This window comes from Orbicella faveolata, unplaced genomic scaffold (assembly GCF_042242905.1).
Source record: "Orbicella faveolata isolate gen_17 unplaced genomic scaffold, um_ofav_v1 contig_35, whole genome shotgun sequence".
In the NCBI taxonomy this organism is placed as follows: Eukaryota; Metazoa; Cnidaria; class Anthozoa; order Scleractinia; family Merulinidae; genus Orbicella; species Orbicella faveolata.
The window spans coordinates 19,920,660-19,944,382 of NW_028301564.1; the positions used below are offsets into that span (position 1 = coordinate 19,920,660).

Here is a 23,723-nt window from a genome sequence, read left to right on the forward strand (position 1 = left end):
CCAAGAGTGCCTCTTTGTAACCACGCTTCGGCAATTTCTCTTCAGTTTTTCTTTGTTTTGATGCACTTCGCCTTCCTTTTTAGACTGCGAGCAGTCTCTCTTTTTCTCGAAAACCTAGGGGAAGAACTCTAAACAAGTAAGCGTGCGATCGAACGTGACGTGCGGGCGGCATGCGGCGATGCCCCGAGGCGCCAGTAGCGCGGGCGCTGGAAGACGAGCGAAAAGAGAGACTGCAATGGTTTCATACAACATTTTGGATGCCCGGCACACTGGTGAGGGAGTAATTCTATTGGTCGGTCTACGAAGTTAAGACGCATATCTGTCAGTAATCCTTATAAGTGACATGCAGCGCACGTCAAACTCTGTTGTAATGTTTGTCTCCTACGGTGCGACTCCTAGCTCTTGCGGCTCGAGACTGAAAAAAGTTGAATTTTTGAAAATAAATTAATGGCATAAACATTTTGCTTAATGGTTTTGTTAAATTCGAGACAAAGCAACGGTTTCTTACCTTAAAGTAATTTTGTGTTTGCTTTAGTCTCGCTCGACTGCCGGCTGAGACTGCTTGAGTATATTTTTCTTAATCATTTCCAGACAAGACACGGCTTTTTCTTTCTTTTTCCAGACTCTCGTACCTGTTCAATGCCTCGACAAGATCATTTTGTATCTCATCTTTCCCTAGTCCCGTAAAATAGTATCTAAATTCTCACCATTTTAAACACTGGGGCAAAAACTTTGAAATGATGATGTCAATCGTGTGTCTTTCCTCTAATAGTACATAGGCGAGAACCAATCAAAATGCGAAATGACGGCTACTTCTTAGGGTTTTCGAAATGTCTGTGAGGAGGATTTAGATAAAGTTTTGAACGACTAATAGATTTATACTAATTAGATTAGTTGCTCTCGATTTCTATGCGTGACAGTTGACTCGGGCTGCGCCCTCCTCAACTATCATGCGATAGAAATCTCGAGCTCATAATCTAATTGTTAAATAGTTTGCGAGGGGTTTCCTTGAAAACGGCGCGCGTATGATTTTTGTTTTGTTTTGTGTTTGTTTTTGTTTTTTCTGGAGGACCCCCGGGGAGGTTTGGAGTATCCTTAAGCACAAACGAAAAAGAAGCTTGCGAGTTGTAACTTCGCTTCCTGGAAAAGTTTTAATTCCTGCTTAATACCAACTTTGGGTTAAACTACTGGTAAACTTTAATAACGCAGACGTGATGAACGTAAGTCCATCCCATACTATTTTCTGTCTAACTCATAGCATATTTCCTACTCCCTTTTCTACCTACCTTTCTGTATAACTTACCTCAAAGTTACGTTCAGCATTGCGGTATAAGATGAAGTCTCCGTGCCCCATAAAGGTGAAATATTGATACCTGAGTTCAAGAAATAATACGTAAAAATACTGAGTTCCAGGACGTACATCCAATTTTAGTGGTACAGGCACTCACGCGAATGTATAAGGGGTTGAGGAGAATTGATAAATGGACCCAGACTATTTTTCTAATTGTTAAGGGCACCTCGAGCCATTATAACTATGTTAATTACATACATTGAAAATTCACGGAACATACACGTGGTAGATAACCGTCTTCGAAGCAAACATTTTTTCGTTGCCTGTTCAACCAGGTGTTATTTGAAACTGATTTTTTTTTTCCTGCCCAGCGCTTTAAAAATGCTTTCCAAAGAGACCTCTCTCGGTCAAGTGATGCGGTAGTCCTGGAGATGCAGTTTTTTCGGCCGTGGACCTGCATGCCAACCTTGGTAAATATTACACGGCACTTTCGAAATTAGATGTGAAAAACTTTGAACCGGGACTTTTCGGTGCGAAAGTCCTAACAAAGGAGAAACACTTATTTTAGCTGTCCTACATGTACGCTTTGAAATACCTTTCGAAAGAGATGCTTTTCGCCTCAATCCGTTCAGTATTTTCCGAGAAACGACCTTCGGGCCGGTTAGAAATAAAAGTATTGGCGCTCTGTGTTAATCATTCTTGAAGAGGAATCACTCAACTTCTATTTTACTTCGGAGAAGCAAATATAAGATAATTTTCCTGCCCGGCGCTTTGAAAACGATTTATAATGCTAACAGTGCGGTAGCTCAAAACAAACCGATTTTTTCTTTTCTCTTAAGAAAACATCCATCTGAAAACCATGCAGTAGATTTTGTCCAGATTCTTTGTAGGGTTACATAATAAGGTGGTAATGTAGTGGGTAGAATATTATCACAAAATTCTTTATCGTCTAAGAGATATCGCGGTCAACGTGCTGATGATCGGTTTTAGGTTAAACATTGACCATACACCGAACGCAAATATGGCGGACCACTCGGTTGGCGCTCGGGAAGAATCGCATTACAGCGAGGGTAGTCAGGGTTTGATGTTTTGTTTTGACAATGTTTCCCCAGAAAAGTCATTCTTCGTCGTCGATTTAGTCTGTTTTATTTCGCCCTCCCAATGTGTTATTGTTTCAAAATGTTCTTTACCGACTATGTTTTGAAGCCTTTATCGGTTAATAAGTACAAGCCAAAAAAAGTCTGTAAATTTAAAACGTTCATGAGATTTTGCCAGACAAAAACGTGCTATATGTCAGTGGAGGAAAACAAAGAATTAAAACGAGTGTCATAGCGTAATGGATAGGTCGGTTGAGTAAGCATCAGATTCCAATCCATACTAACATTTAACTATTACAGTACCTGTTAATGTTAATCAGTTCTCTCGCTATAAAGTGCCTTCGATATAACAACCTGACGACGGCGCCACATACCTCAAAAATTGACTGCAAGCTTACATTCACGGACAAATCGATCCTGAAGAAGGACAAACCTCTGAGCCATTAGTTTCATTTCCGTCCGGCAGAGAGTTTCAATACCCAAAAACAATTCGCAATTATCTCGTTAAACGATGGGCTACTTTTCCATAACGTGTTTTCCTGCCGGCGCCATTTTTTTTTTGAGACTGGTAACCAGTCCCTGAAGATTCTCCTGAGTGCTCGGTACAACTCTATCCAGACTCGACAGATTCGTGAGAGGTCGACTTGTAACAAATCTAACTCCATATCTGACTTCCCATCGAGCGTTACCAGGAGCCATAATCGGGGACGGGGACCGTAAGTCTTGGGATCCGCGCGCACCTATGATATGGGACAATGTTTCTATTTTTAGAACAAATTGCGCCACCCTGACGACATATATCCGCGCGGATCCATGCTCATTTCGTGGGTTCTCGCGTGGATGTTGTCACGTTGCGTGATCAAATAGTGATTCTCTTGCCGATTTTTCACAGCGATGGCAGGAATAAGGCAGGGACTAAGAACCGAAGCGCTCATGTGTAGTTTTATGCTCTGAGCAACGGAAAAGGTGAGTTTTTCAGGGTCGAAAACAAAACTTCAATTTCGCGCTGTGAATGAATAATAAGATCTGGCTCGCGCTATTTGTAAGCTTGCGTAATGCTTTTGCGTTTGTTCTGACTTAGAATATAGCAAGAAAACTCTCTATTCTGGTATTGCGTTAATTTGTGAGTTTCTCAGCCAATGCTTAATCATAACCAAACCTGTTTTTGATGGTTTCTTAGTGTTTCTGCTTGTTTGGCGAGTTTTCAAAAGTTTTTGAAAGGAAAGTCTGACGGGTGCAAGTAGCTCATTTGCATAGAGCAGCGCGTGTATTTTCAAGTCCGAGTCGTTGTTTTCAATCATCAACAAATCTTGACAAAGATTTCTTTCGTTATCTTTTGTGCTGAGATGCTGCAAAAATTTTCACCAACACCAAAAGGCTACTAACATCATCTGTGTTTCTTCAACATAGTAAAATTTTACGCTGCGAAAATAAAATAGACAAGGAGGTTTGATAACTCCACAGACCACCCAAGCGTAATATAAGAGTTTGTATGGAGAGCTGTGGCTAAAATACAACAGTTTGTATGGAGATTAGAAGATGACATCGGAAGCAGAGAGAGTTTAAACGAGATTTAAGCGAATTTTGAAAAATATGCCCTACGGTGTTGTAATAAGAGACAAGGTATGAAACTCTGGCCAATTCGACGTCAAAACACAATAGCCGCGACAAAAGTTTCCCTGACCGGCAGACGTGTGAGGCATAGTTTGTAAGATCAAAAAGTTCTTGCTCTCCACCAGCGAGGTGATAATTGACTACGTTCCCAGTCTCGGCCGAGCGGTGACGACAGCAAATTGATCAACTTAACGTGGTCACGCATCAATTTCCGCTATTTTGGGCGTCATATTTCAACTTTTTGGCCAGCTAACACGGTGAAAACGGAACGTGTGATTCATTGGATTGCAGAGAGAGAAACTACGGGCCTTACCTTGTGAGTTCGGTGAGAAATATTGGAGTAAATGCTCTTTTTGTGTGCAAATTTGACTCGTTTCAAAATTCGCTCAAATCTCGTTTAAACTCTCCAGGATGAGAAAAAATGACACCGTTGAATGTTCAAGAGTGTTTATTCGGTAAATTACCCATACATTGATTGATTTCGATGCCATCTTCTAATACAAATTCTTATATTTCAGCCACAGCTCTCCATACAAACTCTTATATTACGCTTGCGTGACCTGTGATAACTCGACTAACAAAATCACTATTCGAGTTGATCAAAGAAAGTGTCATCGTAACTTTTGCTGCTTATTTCTGCTTTATTCACATATTTTCAGCTTAGCCTTTAATATTATCTCAAACATTTATCGATCTTAAACACATTTAAAAACTATTGAGATATTGTATGAGTTCGATGTATGCTTTCACACGAAACTGCAGCGGACGTACAATTTGTCATGTTTAGTGACTGTACAAAACACGCATCGGCGGGCCCTCTCACTATTCATGGACAACAGACAATTCACTGGATTTTTACACAAACAAAACTGAGCAGTATCTACGGACGTGAAGTTATTGGGCCTTGATGAAACATCAAGCGTTGCTTACAGTTCAGGCGAAACTTAAATCTTGCGATTATTTTGTTTTACGTTTTCGGTCGCGATAGACTGGCGGATTCCTCGCAAGCCTGTGGCAAGAGGAGGGAAACTTTGAAGTCCTGTAACGCTGCTATATCTAAATATATCCAGCTAGTTTTTTTGCTGTGTTATAGGAAAGCTGTTAATCTTCACCATACGTGAAATTTAAAGTGGAGTAATGTACAGCTCTTGTTAAAGAAGCAGCGGAACACAAAAGCTTATATAAGCTACATATTTAACAAATAAAGAAGCCCCGACTGTGCTCTGTTCTGTTGTAAAGCACTTAGGAAGCGGTAGAGCACGAAAGAAGTGTAGGGGAAAACACGAGACGTAGTCGAGTGTTTTTCCCTACTTCTTGAGTGCTCTACCGCTTCCTAAGTGCTTTACAACAGAACAGAGCACAGTCGAGGCTTCTTTATTTGTTTTATGATAAAGAATCAGATAATTTCCCCACGCATTCGGCTGAATTTTCAAACCAAACTTTATTTTCCAAACGAGCAAAAGTGGCGTCAGCCGTGAACTGTTCTCTGATAAAGCACGCTAAAATAAGCCAATCACAATCCTTGTTAGAATTGTTCAAATAACTTGATTGGCTAACGAAGCGACAGCTGTCAATCACAAACTAGACTTCAGCTAAGCTTTCAGTTTCGAGAAGTTTGAGCGGCTTTCGAGAGAAGGACGATGCCTTCAAAGTTCGCTTTTAAGTTAAGTTTTAAATACGGATCTCAAGGCAGGTAAAGGTTTATAGTCCAGAGGAATCCGGCCGTATTGTGGCCCATGAAAATGAGCACTTTTCCAGTGGAAATTACGAAACGCGGAGCTCAAAGCTTGTGGATGAAAATGCGAAATGCCAGGTTGAATTTGAAAGGAGGTACAGTTATTTACGGCTTGTAGCCGCATGCAGCAAGATTGCCCGAACTAGCGTAAAGGTTAGAAAGACTCAACGGCTCCCACTGGTTCTACTTCGAGCACAGAAGAGAATATCAGAGCAAGTTTTGCACTGACCACTCGTCGGTTTACTTCGCTGAGATGGCCGGAGAACGGGCGTTACTACACTGCATGTAAGTGTTGTTTGAGCAAACGAGCATTTTTAATTGTAAATTTACAAAAATAAAGCTTCTCATCATAAACAGAGACAGTTCAATTGTTTTCTGTCGTTGTTTTACTTCTTAGTATAATTTGTGCCTTCGTAACAAAATTAATGTCTTTATCGAAGCACTGTTTAGGTTGAGAATTTGTGTATTTCGCTACAGCTGTACATGTTTTGTCGACGGGAATCTAGCAAAACTTGTTATTTTAGTACAGTTTTAACACTACTGTTGCTAACAATATAGTCTCTGTGAGTCATATTTACTGCAGAAAAATTGCTCGCTTCCAGTGCGTTTGTCTGAGTTACAGGGGATGTTTAATTTGGGTCAAATTTGTCAAAATTCCGAAGCAAAAATTTGGAAGCCAACTTACCGTCATCAACCCGTGCTCTGTTCTCTGATAAAGCACGCTGTTTCAGCCAATCAGAGCGCGCGTTATAAGGAAACTTTATTATAAATAAGCTTAAAGTGGGACATACCTAAATTCGACACTGTCTTTCTCCACTCAAACTGGAGCAGCTTACGACAAAAATACTTAAGCAAAATTCCAGCAGACATAAACGCGTTGAGTTGTGGGCCAAAAGCATGAAAAAATTTGGGAATTTCGGACGTCATTTCCACCGCGCGACATCTGCAAAAATCCTCGCAGCATGTACGCGCGTGTGCCACAAGTGATGGCACAATTTGTTTTAAAAATTGAAAAATTGTTCCATATCATTGGGACAGCCCCAATACTAGAAATGGCGCGCGCTTACGGTCTCCGTCGCCGATTATGGCTCCTGGCGTTAATCGATACTCCTGTTGTGTGATATGGCTTATCGCTCAGGGAGTCAGACAAAACTTTTCAGGCCCGAACTTTTATTTACATAGGAATGAGACAGTCTTTTGCATTTTGCACGACTCGATCGGGGAATTCAGAGCCTCCTATTTCTTGGGATCGATGAGTTTTTAGACCCGTTCCGCAGGATTTATTGGGGAGTTTTAGCAATGACGACGGCGACGCCGAGGACGACGCCTTGTAAAAGAAGTATTTGTAGTTTACCCTCGAATGTCGCAACTGTGTAGATCTGTTCAGTACGCCTATCGGTCTAAAAACTTGCTCAGGCTAAATATGTATTATGACAGCGTTCAATTCAAAAGGAAGACACGAAAAATTCGCCATTGCGGTACACGTTCTCTAAAATATGTACGAATTTGTCATTGTCACGATGTTGTTTGGCAAAGGACGGCAAAGAAATGTACAAAGATTCAAAACGCACGTGCAGAACCATTGTTCTGCTCATTAAATCTATTATTTGGTGACGTTCTCGTTGCCGTCGCCGTCGTGGTTTGCTAAAACTCCCTATTATCCCTGTGAAGACGGAGGTGCTCGTCGCAAATTGTCAAAAGAACTCCTAAAAAGTACCAAGATCCCGTTTTGTGGACAAGTCTTGAAATGTTTTTCCACCCTGAGAGATACTAATTCTAAAACAGCAAATTAACGAGCACTTTCGATGTAAAGGCGTCAAAGTTAAAAATCAGTTGATTGTCAAATATCTCTTGTCATAAGGAAAAGCAAATAAACAGCGATTACAAGCATCACAAATAGACACCGCATGGTCTAAAAAACTTAACTGTATTAACTTGACGTTTCGTGTGTTTACAACATACATCTTCAGAAGTGACGGTTATAACTACAACAAAAAGTTATAAATTTAAAAATAAAGCGAGGCACTGGTGACAAGCTAAAAATTAAGAACAAAATCGATACTTTGGTAGTTGATACTTTAATAAAGAAACAGCTTCAAGTACACAATTTCAATGTTTTCCACAATTTCGGCTCAGTGCTTAGTCGTGTTGCGAAAACGTGAGCCTACCCGGATTTGAGGGGAAACATCTTATCGAAATACTTTCATGATCATTCGCGAGGTCAAATGGGATAAAAAAACTATTTGAACAAGTTCAAAGTGAATGACAACTGATGTCATTATTCATAGTCAATGATAGACCGATAGTGGATGATGGTTTTGCGGTCAAACGGGAGCGTGAGTTTCAACTATCATCGAAAACGTGTTACCATGTGCCGTTTGCAAAGGGAATCGTGAAGGAGGGCAAATAGTCAGGGAATCTCCCGCCTCGTCAAACAAACCAACTCTATATATTATATTAATTAATATTAACTAATATATTATAGATTATATATTAACTCTATATATATTATAATTTTTCGTTATCAAATATTTTGTTCTCGGGAATATTAGCTTGTCAAGCTACTCTGAAATTCGAGCTTAAATAAAGTTTATGTATGTATGTATGCGTGTATGTGTGCGTGTATGTATGTATGTGTGTATGTATGTGTGCTTGTGTGTGTGTGTGTGTGTGTGTGTGTGTGTGTGTGTGTGTGTATGTATGTATATAGGCAATTTAAGTTTCCAGTCCGCTTTAACAAGCGCGGATGCGGTTTTATAACAGCCGTTCAGATTATCAGAAACGTACGTCTTTTGAACAGGTCTTTGGTACAAGTGCTGTTTGGTGTTTGTACCGACCAGATACACCACAGGTAGCCCAAGCTCCATATATGAGAAGCTCAAGTTTTTGTTGACCTCTGTACTGTTAGGTAATTTGCGTGATTTGCATATTTATAAGGGTTTGTATGGGGAGAGAAATAGAGCCTGCACATTATTGCAGAAGCAAGCGCGACACAATTTGCGGCTGTTCCTTTAATTTTAACATCACTTTCTTGAATGCCACATGCGCCAAGGAACAGATAATAAACCACGGGACAGAAGATTCGCGCTACTGCGTGGGAAAACCTAGTGATTTCGTCTGGCCAAGGGGAAGATTATCTTTATTCAGATACTGGTCAAGATTATCGTTATTTTCCCTCTCAGATGTTTGAAGCCTCTCTTGCCCAAATTCCAAAGTTTTCCAAAAAGACTTTCCGTTGTTTGTTTTTGCTACAGGTGATAACACTCGAACCGACTTGCGGATCTGGCGTTTCCAGCAAACGCTTCATTACTGGAGTTGCCTTTGTGGGAGTTGACTTGCTAATTTTACCTTGTATCAATTCCTGGACGAATGAATACAGTGATCCAAGATTCCGAATCTTGCGAACACAAGGATTACTGACGCGACTTGAATGCTTCTCACATTTTAACTTTCTGGCAGATTTGTGCTAAAACTTCACCCTTGCAGTCCTTCCATTTAGACGGATTGAGTAGAAATATAGCTTGATTATAAATTACCAAATTTTTTTCATCGAGATTTCTCCGTTCCCACCCTGCGCTCGTTGTTTCAGACATATTTTGACAAGTTAAAGCTTATTTTGGTTCAATGTTCACTTCCGCTACGGAAGGCCGAAGATTTTATTGGTTAATTTATGACAGCCGATGACAGCACGAAATCTCAGTGTGCGGACTTAGGCATGAAAGGCCAAGTGGGTGATTTTCAAAGTCCAGGGGTTAGTCTGCAAGCGTTTCCTTCCTTCATACCCCTCCCCCTCCCCCCCTTTTACCCGCTCCATTTCTCGCGCTGTAATTCTTTGCTCCCGAACCCCACAGAAACGCTTGCTACGCAGGCTATGATGTGCACTGTAGACTTGCCTACATAGATTTTCAATTTCAGACTTCGATGGAATAAATGGACGCGCCTTTGACGCGAACGGATGACCGTTGGACATTGGCTGCACCATCATGGGAGCAAGACTAAAAGTAACTTCGACCGTCTGACGCGAAGCTTAAACTAGATTAAAAAAGGCTATCATGGGGTACGGGGATGTGTTCTCTCAAGATCATAATCTATTGTATAGTTACAAATTACCGAAAGGCATATAGAATGCTGAAACCAAACACAATCATTACAAAATAATAATAATAAAAAAACAAAAACAAAAACAAAACAAAAACAAAAACAAACAAATAAACAAACGAGACGAAATACATACATATATATATATTTCACAAGAACTGCAGAAATTCTCACCATTGGCTAATTAATTGTCATTGCCAATGAGCGGACAGAAATACAATTTTTTTTTAAATATATTGATGCAACGAGTGACGGCGGACATTTTGGCAATTGCTATATTTTCTTTTAATCCAAATTGATGTCTGTTTCTCACGCGTCTGTCTTGTTATTGAGAAGGATTTTCGTCATAAAAATGTCAAAATAGTCGGCAGATCGTACAATGTTATGACGAAATTCATGATCACTAACAGGACAGACGCATGAAAAACTGAGGTCAGTTTGTTAAATAGAATAACGAAGGCAATGATGGTGGTTTCGAGAAAACATACTTATTGAATCCTAACCATGAACACTGACAAATAAGAAATAACTCATCAAAAATGTTTAATACATGCCAGGATTAAAATCGAATCTAAGGACTCCCTCGGACGTACAAGGGAAGGGGGGGATGCCAGCCCTCCCCCCCCCCCCGTCCCAAGAGAGAATGAGGGGACAGAGAGAGGTTCCCAGTCTAGGCCTTGGGATTTGTCAGTTCCGCTAAAGTTATTTTGGGATTGCCGAAAACAGCAGGGGTGCGCGCGTTTCCGTTTATGTCCGCATGATAACATTCCTTAGGTGATCAGGCAATTTAGAAACGGCGGTCCGCGGGGAAATACACTTTGTAGATAGAAGCGCCTTTTGCAGATACATTAGAGAGAGTTGGTATTTCTGGATGGATAAATCAAAGTGGAAGATATATTTTCGCAACTCCTCGGGAATAAAATGGCACATGCAGACCACGGAGAATGCGGTTCTGAGTAGTCAACAGAAACTTCAAAACGTTCCGGCGGGACATGTTGTTAAGGTTCCATATACACGGGTCCGGACAAATGTTTTCACGGACAAAAACTTGCACGGTACACGGGACCGGCGGCACTGGACGAATTTTTGAACGGCTAAGTGTGCAAATTTGAGACTTGAAAATAGCAGGTCAACCTTTTGAACGGCACGGTTCCATATTTCGTACGTACTCGTGTAAATACCCGAACCGTGCAACTTTTTGCTCAGATAGCGCGGTTAAGGCCTGAAGTCTAGTTATGTTTTGCTTGGTTGCTTATTAAAAATGAAACATTTTTGTTACATTTTGTCCCTGGTTTGGTACATTTTGTTAAACTCAAGACAAAAGAAACAAACAAAAGCAGATTACAGATATGAGGAGACGAGGCTTAAATTGATCCTCTGTAGTTTGTTTTGGATTCGCGGTCTTTGCTGAAGCTTCCTGACGCCTCGGTATGTCGGGGGAATTTCTCCTGGTCGTTATCGGGGTACTTTTCCACAAAAATTTTGGTTACGTCTTCGTTCTTGTTCCTGACCGTTTCCCAATCAACTCCTTTCCCTGCTTTTCCTGCTTTGTAGTCTATAACTACATGTAGCAACAAACTCATTTCTTCATCAGCCCACGTAAAGTTTTGTCTGCCGCCGTGTTTGATTTGCCGCGTACTGCATCAGCTGCAGCATGATTGGCTTAAAACATTAGCGATAAGCAATCACAACAGAGACGTAAAAAAGCCATTCAAATGCCGCGACTGGTCTAAAATTTGCACGGAACCATGTAAACACCACTGCAATCTGTAACAGAATTTGCACGGATCCATGTAGACAGGCGGTCCAGGAACAAACTTCGTGCGTGCAAAAATTTGTCCCGACACGGTGTAAGCGGGGCCTAAGGTCGTGGCTGCTGTTATGGACTATGCACTGTGGCTTTTTTCAAATGGAGTTTACAATCCGATGGACTTCGACATTGATACTATTAATGGCAATGACAATTTTTTCCTCACACCGAAGAAAGAAAGGTTACATTAGTGTACATTAACCTAAGGTGAAGAAAACGTGAAGAGAACGTTTGTGTTTTCCTCTGTTGGAAAAACAGTCAGAAGGAATTATCCCTTTCGCTCAGTTCATTTCATTGTACTTTGATTGCTGGTTCAAAATTATTTTTTTGTCGCTTGCATGGAAGCTGTTTTGTCGTTGAATTTAATTTTTTTTTTCTGTCGCTGATCACTACCGCGCTCTGAGCTGCTCGACTTGCTCTGTTTCTCTGCGAATTCAATTAATTATTTCTGCCCGGGGTTCTCAATCTGTCGCTGATCGCCTTGCTCCAAGTTACAGGCGTTGTTTTATCGCTGTACCAGTATTCACAACTAATTCTGTTGTTACTTTCCCAAGATTGCCATGCTTCTAGTTGTTTAGTCGCTGTGCCAACATTCAAAATTGTTTGTCTCGTTTACAGCCACTCTCCAAGCGGCTCCAAGGTATTTGTTGTTGTTTTCAAAATTATTTCTGTCACAGATCATGATCGTCCCACTTCGAGCTGTTTTGTTGCTGGATTCCAAGTTATTTCTGTTGCTGGTCGCTTCGCCGCGAGCTACTTTGTCACTGTACCGCTATTCAACATTATTTCTGTCGCTGATCACTTCAGTCGCTCCGAGCTGTATGTTGTTTTGTTGAGTTATTTTGTAGGCTGATCGCTCCACTCCGAGTTGTTTTATCCGCGCTGTTAAGGTTCAAATAAATTTCTGTCGCATAGAAGGGATTGCTTTGTTGTGGTATAGTATCCAAATTGATTTATGTCGCTAATAGCTAGGCTTCGAGTTGTTTTGGTTTCTGGATTCAAAATATTTCAGCTACCCTCCGAACTATTTGAGGGGTGGCGAATGGTCCTTCAAAAACTCGCGGTCTCGCAAAATTGTAGTCGAATTTCATGGGTCTCCCAGTCTCGTTTTTTTAGCGGTTCTGTACGTCTCGCAGTCTCGATTTTTATACGAAGCTCTCTAAGAGTCTCAGCTTTTTGCAAGGTTAAGGGCATAGGCGGATTTAGGGGAGGGGCCCAGGGGGCCGTGGCCCCCCCTTTTTTTTCTTGTTTTTTCAAAACGTTTTTGGACGACCCCAACCCTTCTAATCGTCCTCTGAGAGTTGTTATAATTATACAATCAGGTGCCAATTTTAATCAATTTCGGATCTTTCCTTATTTAAAATATATTTTGTGTTAACAATTATAACATATTATCAAATATTCAAACAAACGCAACGCAAAAATTAAAATTTGCGCTAATTGTTAACGCCAAATGTAACATGCGTTTCTTTCGGTTTGAAATGACGAGGAACACTGGACACGAATATTGTCACGCCCTGTCCCTTGCTGCACTGCGGAAGAGTGAAATATTTTATCTGATGTTTTCGAGGAAAGCAAAGAAGACACTCCATGTTTACATTTCATCGTGAACCAGGTGAGTACGTTACTTATTTGACCTAAGTTAAAGGTAATGGCTTTTTTTTTTTAGATCTGTATCTGTCTGTTAGCGGGCACCGTTCGAGCTCTGCCTTGGAGACTTTGTTTGGTGATCATCCGCCCCAGCAAAAAGGCAAATGAAGTAAAAATAACTTTAGCTTATATTAAAGCACTCAATGTGATGATTTGTCGCAGAAGGTCATGCGTAAATTGATTTATAATCCTGAGTTAATTTCTCGATAGAAAATTCTGACAGAAACGATTAGAATCATTACAGAAATAACAGTTTGCTGATGATGTTTCAAAAATGGATCAGTTGTTTCTATTTGTGCCAGGTGAAAGCGAGTTTTAAAGAGCAAGCTTGATTATCATTCGGTGTTTTTATCATAAGTAACGTTTCCCTTCTAGAACGTTTCACTGTAGGAATCAGCCGTTCGTTACAGGGTTTCACACTGAATGTTATTGAGGCAACAAGCATCTTAACGTTGCGAAGGAACAGCTGAAAGGTATGCGCAAGAATGCTAAAACAACATTTGCAAGTTCTGTGTATGAAAAGATCAAGAAGATGGCTAAGAAGGCAAGCGCCAAGGTAAGCATTCCTCGAATTTTTGGTAGGCAGACATTAAGAAACAACACCAATGCCAGGAAACCAGTCGCCTACTTTTGACGGGCAATATTTCTTCCTTTCCTTGACAACTTGTTGGAGCAAATAAATACCCGCTTTAATGGACGATCAGAAGCGGCATTGCTTGGATTGCTACTGATACCTGCCAACTTTCAGTAGCTTAACTTGTCTTCTCAAGAGAAACTTAGTCAGCATTATTCCCCCGATCTGCCGTCCTCAAGCAGTGCGTCGCAGGATCTGGAGCTGTGGAAGTGCTTCTGGTATGTTATTCTGCGTTAAGGTATCAGGGTAGGTGGATTTTTACGAAAAATGCGAAAAATCTTTTTTTTGGCTGTCCAAATTGAGAAGACTGAGATAAATATTTTGCAAAAAGAATGGGAGAGAGGGCTTTTTCACTTTTTAAGTTAAAGTAAAAAAACTATTTTTGAATATTATTACAGCGCGTTGACACCTCTAATTAAAATTCACCGCCAGTTGTCACAAGTAACGCGAATTGCGGTGTGATATTTCATTTGCGCACGCGAACTGATCTTGATCTGGTTGTTTCATCGCAAGTTGGCTTTCGTTCTCGTCAAATTTTCTTTATGTCAGGACGAAAAATTCTTGCCCATTTTCGTCTTCGAAGAGGCCGAAGAGGCGAAAATCTGGTGGAACCCACAGGTTCAGCGTCGAACAAGATCTTTGGCTCTGAGCGACCGTGGGTCGCACTGTAACCAAGAAGAATGGTTGAGGGAACTCGAGGACACTAGTCCCACCAATGAAGCTAAAGGACAAAATACAACAACTGCTAGTCGCACGAAATTGTTGTAGAACCGACGCGATTCCGAAACTTCCACAACGAGAGAGTCAAGCGCAGATGTAGATGTTGACAATGTAGACCTCGAGATTTCCTCTTTTTCATGCTTGTTGGCTTCACGAGGCATGGTTTCAAAAAATGCCTGGAGAACGAAGGAGCCTAAACTTAAGCAGCATAATACCAACGTCGCCGACGAAATCTTTTAAGTAAAAGATCACAGCAGTTTAACTTGTAGTTTGTCCCTTCTCGGACGACTTCACTGCGACGCGGGTTTCCGCGCCAGAATATTAGTCGTCTGTTTATTTCAAGTTGTCATAACCCATTGTTGTGGTAAACTGACCCATGCCGACATCTGTCCGTGCAGAGGGGATTTTTAACATCTATTCATACAAATCTCATAAAAGGTGTTTCGTGTTTTTCTCGATAAAATAAAACTGCATATAAGGATGAACATTTTTAGTTCGTTTACGCGCGTCGTCCGATGGAATTGGCTGAAAATCGGCAGGTATGTTCTAGGATACCTCCTTCGAAAAACTGTGTCGGGCTTTGTTTAATTTCGCTTCCGTTTCAAAGTTATGGCCTCTTTTGTAGAAGGAAACGTCTGCATTAAAAATATCAAAGTTTAGGAGGGTGTACAAAAAAAAACAAACCACATCTGGAAAATCGCAGACACCATTTTTGAGGGTGATGTGTGAGAAAACATTTCCGATGTAAATCGCGCCGCTCCGATAGTTCACGCGCGGAAGCGAACCAGTTTAAGCGAAGCAGTGTTTCTGGGTATTTCTTTTAATATCACTGCGACAATAACGTTTTAGAAAATTTCAAAGATATGATTGTGTTCTATAACTATTAAGCTTTCAGAAAATGTACAGGTTGATGGGTTTTCTTTTAAAGCGCCAGGGTAAGAGCGCGATTTCCAAACACTGTCAATCCACCTACCATGATACTTTAATACTATACATGGGTTACCAAGTTTATAGTGAAACTGTGATAAGCTGAAAAAACCGATAATACCTTGTCTTGAAATATGTGTTTATTAAGGCTTTTATTTTTTGGAACAACGCTACCGTAAAATTCACGACACTGCAAGAGACATCGAAAGCCTGCAGCTCAAGCCTCTACCCCAATGTCCATACAATTCTGCGCCTCCTGTTAATCACCCTAGTCACAAGTGCAACTGTTGAACGTAGCAACTCTTCACTGCGCTTTGTGAAGAATGTTTATCGCAGCACCATGGGAGAGGAACGTCTAAATGCACTGTTATTGTTCTTTATTTACAAAGACATACCTTTAAATTATAATGCAGTTGTTGACGAGTGCGCCAAACGAAACCAGAGAAAGATGACATTCATCAAACCACTGCACTGATTTATTTCGATTAATACTGGAAGTATAAATACAATGCAGTGACTCTGTTAACAGTTCGCCTGCCACTAACACTACGATTTTGCTTTGAAAATCGTTTTTATAAAATGCTCTTTAATTCTATCTTCCGAAACGTCAACGTTACTTTACTTTGCATCAGGAATACGCCCACAATCATGTATGCTGCATCTCCTGAAAAGTGAAGTTTTCATTGGGGGGGGGGGGGGGGGGAGGTTGGGGGACTCGGTCCCCTCTTTCTGAATTTTCTGGATCCGCCCCTGAAGGGTTTCGAAGTTCCGATTCGTTCGTTTGTTTTAATAAATGACGTCTTATCGTCACTTGATATTGAATTTCAGTAAAGCAATTTTCCGAGAAAAACTTAATCCTAACTTCTGCCAAATTGTCTGAATTCCACGAAAAGCTACAAAACTTACTACAACGTCATTTTGGCGCCAAAAAAAAAGTTATTTAGTTCTAGGAGATCCTAACGTAGTGTGTTATAGTCGAATTTCCAGTTCCAGCTTGTTCGCAAAGGCTGGCTAAAAGGCTAAAAGGGGAATCAAGAAGCCAAACACAACCCAAGATAACTCATGATGAAACCCACGAAGTCGAGAAACTTATCTGTTGTCCCCTGTGGAATTGAGTAAAGGCACAAGTATTTACGACAAAAGGCTCCTTTGTAAGACTTCTGTACAAACTCATTCTTGCTCATTCTTATAGCTCTCAACTAAATCTGGGGTTCGAATTTTAAGAGTCTGAGCCCCTCGCGCTCGCACTCAAAACAGTTTGAAGTCTCGGTCTCGCAATCTAAAAGTCAATATGTCTCGGGCTTGCAAAGAAAAGCGCTGGTCTCGCCGTCTTGCAAAGTCTCGCATTTACCATTCACCACCCCTTATTTGCAGTTCGGCCAAAATTAGTCCTGTCGCTGGGTTGAGAGCAATTTTGTCGCTTGGGTTCAAAAATAATTTTGCCGTGGGAACCAAGACAGTTTTCTTCTGTTGGCTAAGATTTCATTCGTCGCTGCGTTTAGAGGTAGTAGGATCGCTACAGATTGAAACGGTATTTTATGTTATGTTACAATATCGAACAACATGATACTTCTCTACATGTTGTTATACAATTGAAGGCAAATAAATTCTTCCTTGTTGTCATCGCTGTTTTCTTTCATTCAAATTCTTAGGGGGACAAACTTTGATATTTCTTCCACCCAATGTTTTTATTCCAAAGAGATTGTGGAATCCATCATTTTTCTTTAAGCGCTTCTACTGACAAAACGTATTTCCACGCAGACTGCCCTTTCCAAAATTCCCTGATCAACGAGGTGAAAGGTATCATGTGGGCGTCTGGGGAATAGACTTCCGTTTCCGTCTAAAACTAAAAATAACTTTAGTGGAATCGACATATCCCAGCCAACGCTCTCAATGTCCCTCTCTGTCCCCTGATTTTCTCTTGATCATCCATAAGGTTTTTTTTCAAAATTTGAAAAGACGATTTACTCTAAGGGGCTGGAACTTTCAGTAGCTGTTCCTTCATTCTCTGCAAAAATTTCGATATGTCTATTGCGTGTCCATCATTTTTGACGTTGCCATGGCAACCATCAGATTTGATGCAGGTCTGACCAAAAATCAACTTTTTCAGTCCTGACTTTTTTGAGATAATTGTGTAGTCTTTTTTTTTCAGTTTTCTTCATCAAATTGCAAAAATTCGCGCATTTATACATTTCATAAGCATTGTGGCTTGATTTTGCTTTAATTTCCGTTATTTCTTCACTTTTTAAGAAAATAGTAAAATCCAAGATGGTGGATCCAAAATGGCGGGTCAAATGACGCCATTTGACGTCATCTGGCGTCATATGCAAGAAAAGTGATACTGTCCTGTAGAGAAGCCTAGAGCTATCTAATCAATTTGAATTTATTTCGCTCTGCCTTAACAAAAAGAAAACCCTTAGGGGGGGGGGGGGGGTCCATCCATCCCCCGGGCGTCTGAGGTTAAGAATAAAATGCAGGAAAAGAACCACGGCCGTAGCCGCTATAGCTTCAAGTAGCTGTATCCTGTATTTATTGGGTGATACCCATTTATTTCTGCCTTGGATTAACACTTTACAGTCAATCATATAACACTTACCCAAACGCTTCATAATGGGGATCCGTATAAGTGTAACAGCTTTGCACATTCTCCGAGTTATCTACAATTGATACCTGCGGGTGTTTGTGAGGAAAGTAGTTATTTGTGCGTACATGTTCATATACAGGAAAAAACAAAACCAAAACCAGACAAAAGAAAAGAAAACCCAAACAGCGACAAAAACAAAGCAAAAACAGATTGACATGCTATGACATAAAACATCTCACGCCAAGTTTCCTCTTTTATTCAGTGAACTAAGTTGCACTCTTCTTGGGAAATGGGAAAATTTATGTAAATATCTTCCAACTCCTGAAGTTCTATGGTGTGTTAAACACGTGCATAACTTTTAAAAGTAGTCAAGATACACCCATCTCAATAGATTATTCCGAAAATCATTCAATCCTCCTTAAAGCAGGCAAAGAGGAGTTTTTAATGTCTTTGAGTATTAAATCATTCTAAAGAATGAAATATTCTAATTTTTTTTGGTTCCATTTCTAAGTATAAAAGGGATGTTTCACAATCAAGATATAAAGGTGTCAAGTTGCTGGTTCCTTTTTATATTCCGTACCCTTAAAGTGCCTTAGATGTCTGAAAAACTGCTGTCCGCAGTCTATATCCCTATCAAAACAAGTGTATATCCAGCGGAAGCTGAAGATTCCACTGTTATTAAGGGCCTATTAACCGATTCATAAGCGCGCTCGCGCGCGTTGCTAAGGAGGTGAAATTTCACTTCCGGTTACTTACGCCAGCCTGCGCGAGGAAAATAAAAACAACTTAATAACTTGCAAATTCGCTTACATATTTATGTTTCTTCTTTGTGTTTCACAAGATGTAAAATAAAAAAAAAAGTACAAACAAAGACAAAATGAGAAAAAAACAGAAAAACAAGAGAAAAAGAAAGGGAAAAACTAACTCTGCGTGGCTTTGTTTGATCTTGCCGAAGTGCGCTGGTAGTGTAAATTGCGCACGTGCTGATTGGGTAACGTTCAATATATATATCGGGCGCACTTCCGGTGCTTAAGGAAGTATGGTCTTTCATTAAATCGAGCGTTTTTCGACGATTTTCGATTGAAGCCAACGTTGGAAACATCGCTATGCACTCTTTTTTCAAAATCAGGTTTTTTTTTCAGAAAATTACGAATTTTTCAATGTTTTGAAATTCTTTCAAAGTCTGACCTTTTAGAAATTTAACAAAATCTATGCATAGCATAATAAGGATTAAAATTAAAATAATAAATCAATGAAAAATATCTCGAAAAAGTAAATTGCCTTGGAGCCTTTGGATTTTTTCAGTATTAGTCACATGACAAAAGGCGTGGCCTGATGACCTCACCACTGGTGTTACTGGTCATGAAAAAGTTAAAACACATGAAAAATCTCTGAACTAACCAGAAATGATGAAGTTATATGAGAATAAATTTCCCTTAGCAACGGCTTGAAAAGATCAGTTAATGGGCTCTTAAGGGCTCATCCACACGTATCCGGATATTTGTGAATCCGCAACTCTTTCTTTCCGGATGCGGCTTCTGTCCACACGCATTCAGCGAATTTGGCAGCGAATCAGAATATTTTTTTAATCCGCTCTCCAAAGTGGAGAAAATAAATCCGCGAAGAATCCGATAGCGTGTGGACCGTGAATCCGGATATTTTCGAATCCCATCACGTAGCAAAATCGCGTCCAGTCTCTTGCCGAACAAGAAACCAATATGGCGGCACAACGTGTAGGCCTACTTTCTCTAGAGTGAATCCGGATACCATCGGATGCTTGTGGACAGGCGAATTCGATTTCAATACGCTACGTGTGGACGGGAAATATTTGAATCCGGAAAGAAAAAGTCGCCGTTTCAAAAGTATCCAGATACGTGTGAACTAGGCTTAAGTCTTTCTCAGTAGAGTACACTAAAAACACTTTAACATGAGGGATCCTTCAATTATGTATGATCGATATTCTTCATACAGTGATTGGAGCAGGGGTGTCAACAGAATTGAGTGTTCCTCTTTATTCAATATCTCTACCGCGATGAGACTTGACCCGAAACGAGAAAAACACCAAACAAGTGGGCTGATTTGCGCGAAGTTAAAGCTGGGGAGCGCTCGAGGATTTCTTCGATTTCGGGTTCGCCTCTACTGTGAAAACCTAGAGATTTTCATGGCCTCTATATTCTTCTCTATCTCTAGTGGAGAGCTTGAAATTGTCAAGGTAACTCATAAGACACGAATTTGGGATAAGCTGGAAGCCATCTGACTATTTCCAGTGCTAACGATCCTCCGAGTCCCAGACGAAACTTGTCGGTGAGGAAATTACACGGTAAATTAAAAGTATCGCGTTTTTTGGACTGAAAATGGGGACTTTCCTAAACGAAAAGTAAACGAAACCTGCTTTCTAAAACGAGGGAATAAGATTGTTGGAGCGTCGAACTGGTAAACTAGCTATGTATTTGTGGATATTGATAGAAGCACACGAACGCCGGAGGTCGAAATCTGTCGTGTTTCTCAATGGCCATTTCGAATACAGAATTGTTTTGTTCTTTGAGCTTCGTCTTTGAGGAACGAAATACATCTAAATTACAAGCTTAGACTTGATCAAGCATTTATAAATATATAGGGAAAGTGAAACAAACGATTAAGATTCGACTCTATATCTACCAACGGAGATTACCGTGCTGAAAGAAGAATGCGCTTGTCAGTCAACCGAAACGCAAACTAGTAAGTCGAGAACTCCCAGGTTATTAGCGCGCGTAAAATGGACATTTCTTTCTAAATAACAGTGAAGTGAAATGTATTCATTTAACTCATACTATACTGAACCTCTTTTCAAGATCTTGTTGAAGGATTTTCCATGATTTACTGGTACGAAATATGCAAATTTGTGTAGCTAGTGTTCGAACACAGTAATTGACGATGCATATACTACGGTCGGTCGACAAGAACAAAGCGAAAAGTTACCTCACCTTGGAATATTGTTTGCCGACATCTCTACTTATCTCTTATATTGAAACTATTTTAAATCTTTGATCTGGAGAAGTAGGAGTGGGCTACGGCAGAATCGCAACTTGTATTTCGGAGGAAATTATTGTTTGAACCTAAAAATGTTGTGACACTCCGAAATTTGCACGTTCTTTAAAGTCAAATTACTAACTTTTCGTGTTCATTGACATCTTTATAACTCTTTAAGAGCTGTAAGCTAACTTTTCAGTCATTATTTGTACCTTTATAACCCAAATGAGCGGGCAAATTGTCTATCCCGGCCTAAATACAGCTTTACAACTCGGCGATCTCGACTGGCGACCCACACTTCGAAACGGAAAAAAATATATACATCGCAGCCGTTCAAATCGTTGCTAGACTCCAAGTTGTAATGCTAGATGATATAGTTCCTTTAATGAAAATTCCAGTCCAGTTTTGATGAAATATGAATCACAAATAACCCGAAAATGTTTTGACTGCCCTCGAAGCTCAGTCAAAAGTCTTTTAATATTTGAAGCCTACGGTACTTTAGAGAACGATGCACCAAGGATCAACAGAAAATAAAAAGACTTACCCAAATCGAGGGAAGGTATTGTGCCCTGTTCCAAAATTCACTGTGTGCACCTTCAATTTTTGGAATGATGAAGTTATCAGCGTCGCCACTTTTGAAGCTTTTGCAGACGGCTGTTAAACGCACTGTTTTAGATTCAAGGCCGTTTATAAATAGTGTGCATTCATCACTGTCCATTGCTAAACTTTCTGGTAAAAACAAACCGATGTTCAGGCCCTCTCCAGATGGACTTGTTCCAACTGGTATTGCTGGCGTTATAGTTAGTTCTTTAATTTCGTCGATATTACATTCGGCAAGTTCCAGGATATGTGGTTCAACCTAACAAAGAGATAAAGAGATAAAATTATTATTTGGCTTATGTTGTATCCGATATAATGCGCGCTCTGATTAATTCAAATGAATTACTCTTCTGTAATGATCACGGGCCGATTACGGGCCTGCCAAAACAAAGCAAAACGCCCTATAATAAACGACTTAAGAGTGCCTGCCTGTAAAAATCAGACAAATTCTTAATTTCGCGGCAAGGGTCGAAAATTCGATTTCGCTCATATTCTTATGGTATGGTATGGTAAAGTATTGTAAAGCGCCATGGACAATTAGTGGAAAATGGCGCTATATAAATGTATATTTATTTATTTATTTATAGATAGGCTAGGACATGACAAAAACTACTGGATAGTTTTTTTTGGCAAAATATCCTTTTATTTCAAAGAAATATGCAAATTACCAAATTCCGTTAAAATCGTCATTTGACGCACCATTTTATTAAGCAAGTTTGAGAGCCTCGCATGCAAAACCACATTATTCCTCCGTCTTTAAAACACTCAAATATTTTTGTGCAATGTTTAAATGTGTACTGGGTTGATTTTAGGGAATGTTGCGTTGTCTCTTTGGGTGCAAAATAATTAAATTTCGAAGACATGTATTTTATTCACGTAAAAGTACTTCGTGAATATAATTAATTTTCACCATGTGCGAAACCTTCAAATGGATTAAGCTTCCGGTGGTTGAATTGAAGGAGGATGGTCTACAGATTCCTGTAAAAATTTCTTTGGGCAAGTGATTGTGAGCGACGCGAGAGCTTTTCAAAGTACGTTAAAAATGCAAATATTTGACCATCCGTCGTCAAATTTCAATTTACGGGTTGGACGTACATTTTAGCATGCGTCACATGACTTGACCTATGTTAAGTTGAAATAGACACAGAGCTAATAATTTCGAAATGTTCTAACCTCATTTGCTGTAAAAGGCAGGTCTAAAGCCGATTTGACGTGTTTCTCTCACCATTCGTCGCACATAAAGCAGAAGTTTGCTTTTGTTTACATAACTTCCGATGTACATCGCCAACTGTCAACTTATTTAATGGTCGAATACCATGAATCTGTGACCATCTTTCTACGCATATGAACATCACTGCATCTGAGTCATTTTTAGATAGTTGCTTGCTTTGCAATGCGCCAAAATACTACGTTTGATCGATTGCTGACCATTGCTGATAAGCGTCTCGGCGCAGCACAATCTTACAGCCGTTATTTGTTCGTCACGCAATGCTGTCACGGCATATGCTGCACATTTGGATCTATTTTGTATAGAGCACTCTCAGGGCAAGTGAAACAATTTAATCATAGTTCATCTGTTTGTTCATATATATAATAATACGTGTATATTTATATAATCGCATTCTATAGTGTACGTGACCTCGGTCCAAACCACGTTTGTTTCAGACAACAGCTGATAAAGCTAGTGCCTGTACTCACCAGAATTTAAAAAAGAAAAATCACCATAATAATAATAATAATAATAATAATAATAATAATAATAATAATAATAATAATAATAATAATAATGGCATTTCGGGCAGTATATCCACAGGGTGGCTCTTCGCCTGCCCGATGCTAACTAAATTTACAATTTACAAAACAAATTATAGATCAATGAAGCAAGAACTAGTTGAAATAAAAATAGGAAATCACAACGTGTCTAATTCGTGAGAAAAACGGACTAAATTTAATC

The 23,723-nt window shown here is 39.9% G+C and overlaps 2 protein-coding genes across 5 annotated transcripts in view; both read right to left on the reverse strand.

Annotated features, from left to right (window-relative positions):
- LOC110051481 (fibroblast growth factor 1-like) overlaps positions 1-23,723 on the reverse strand; it is a 181,346-nt gene that overhangs the window by 75,947 nt on the left and 81,676 nt on the right. The gene's annotated exons all lie outside the window — the stretch shown is intronic.
- Positions 1-23,723, reverse strand: part of LOC149103669 (von Willebrand factor D and EGF domain-containing protein-like) — a 126,029-nt gene that overhangs the window by 65,475 nt on the left and 36,831 nt on the right. For all 4 annotated transcript variants that reach the window (XM_089273954.1, XM_089273953.1, XM_089273952.1 and 1 more), the window contains exons 5-7: positions 21,714-22,028; positions 18,173-18,246; positions 1,304-1,373 (exon numbers count right to left, since the gene is read on the reverse strand). In XM_089273954.1, coding sequence (XP_089130080.1) covers positions 1,304-1,373; positions 18,173-18,246; positions 21,714-22,028 — 459 coding nt within the window. The remainder of the gene's footprint in view (positions 1-1,303; positions 1,374-18,172; positions 18,247-21,713; positions 22,029-23,723) is intronic.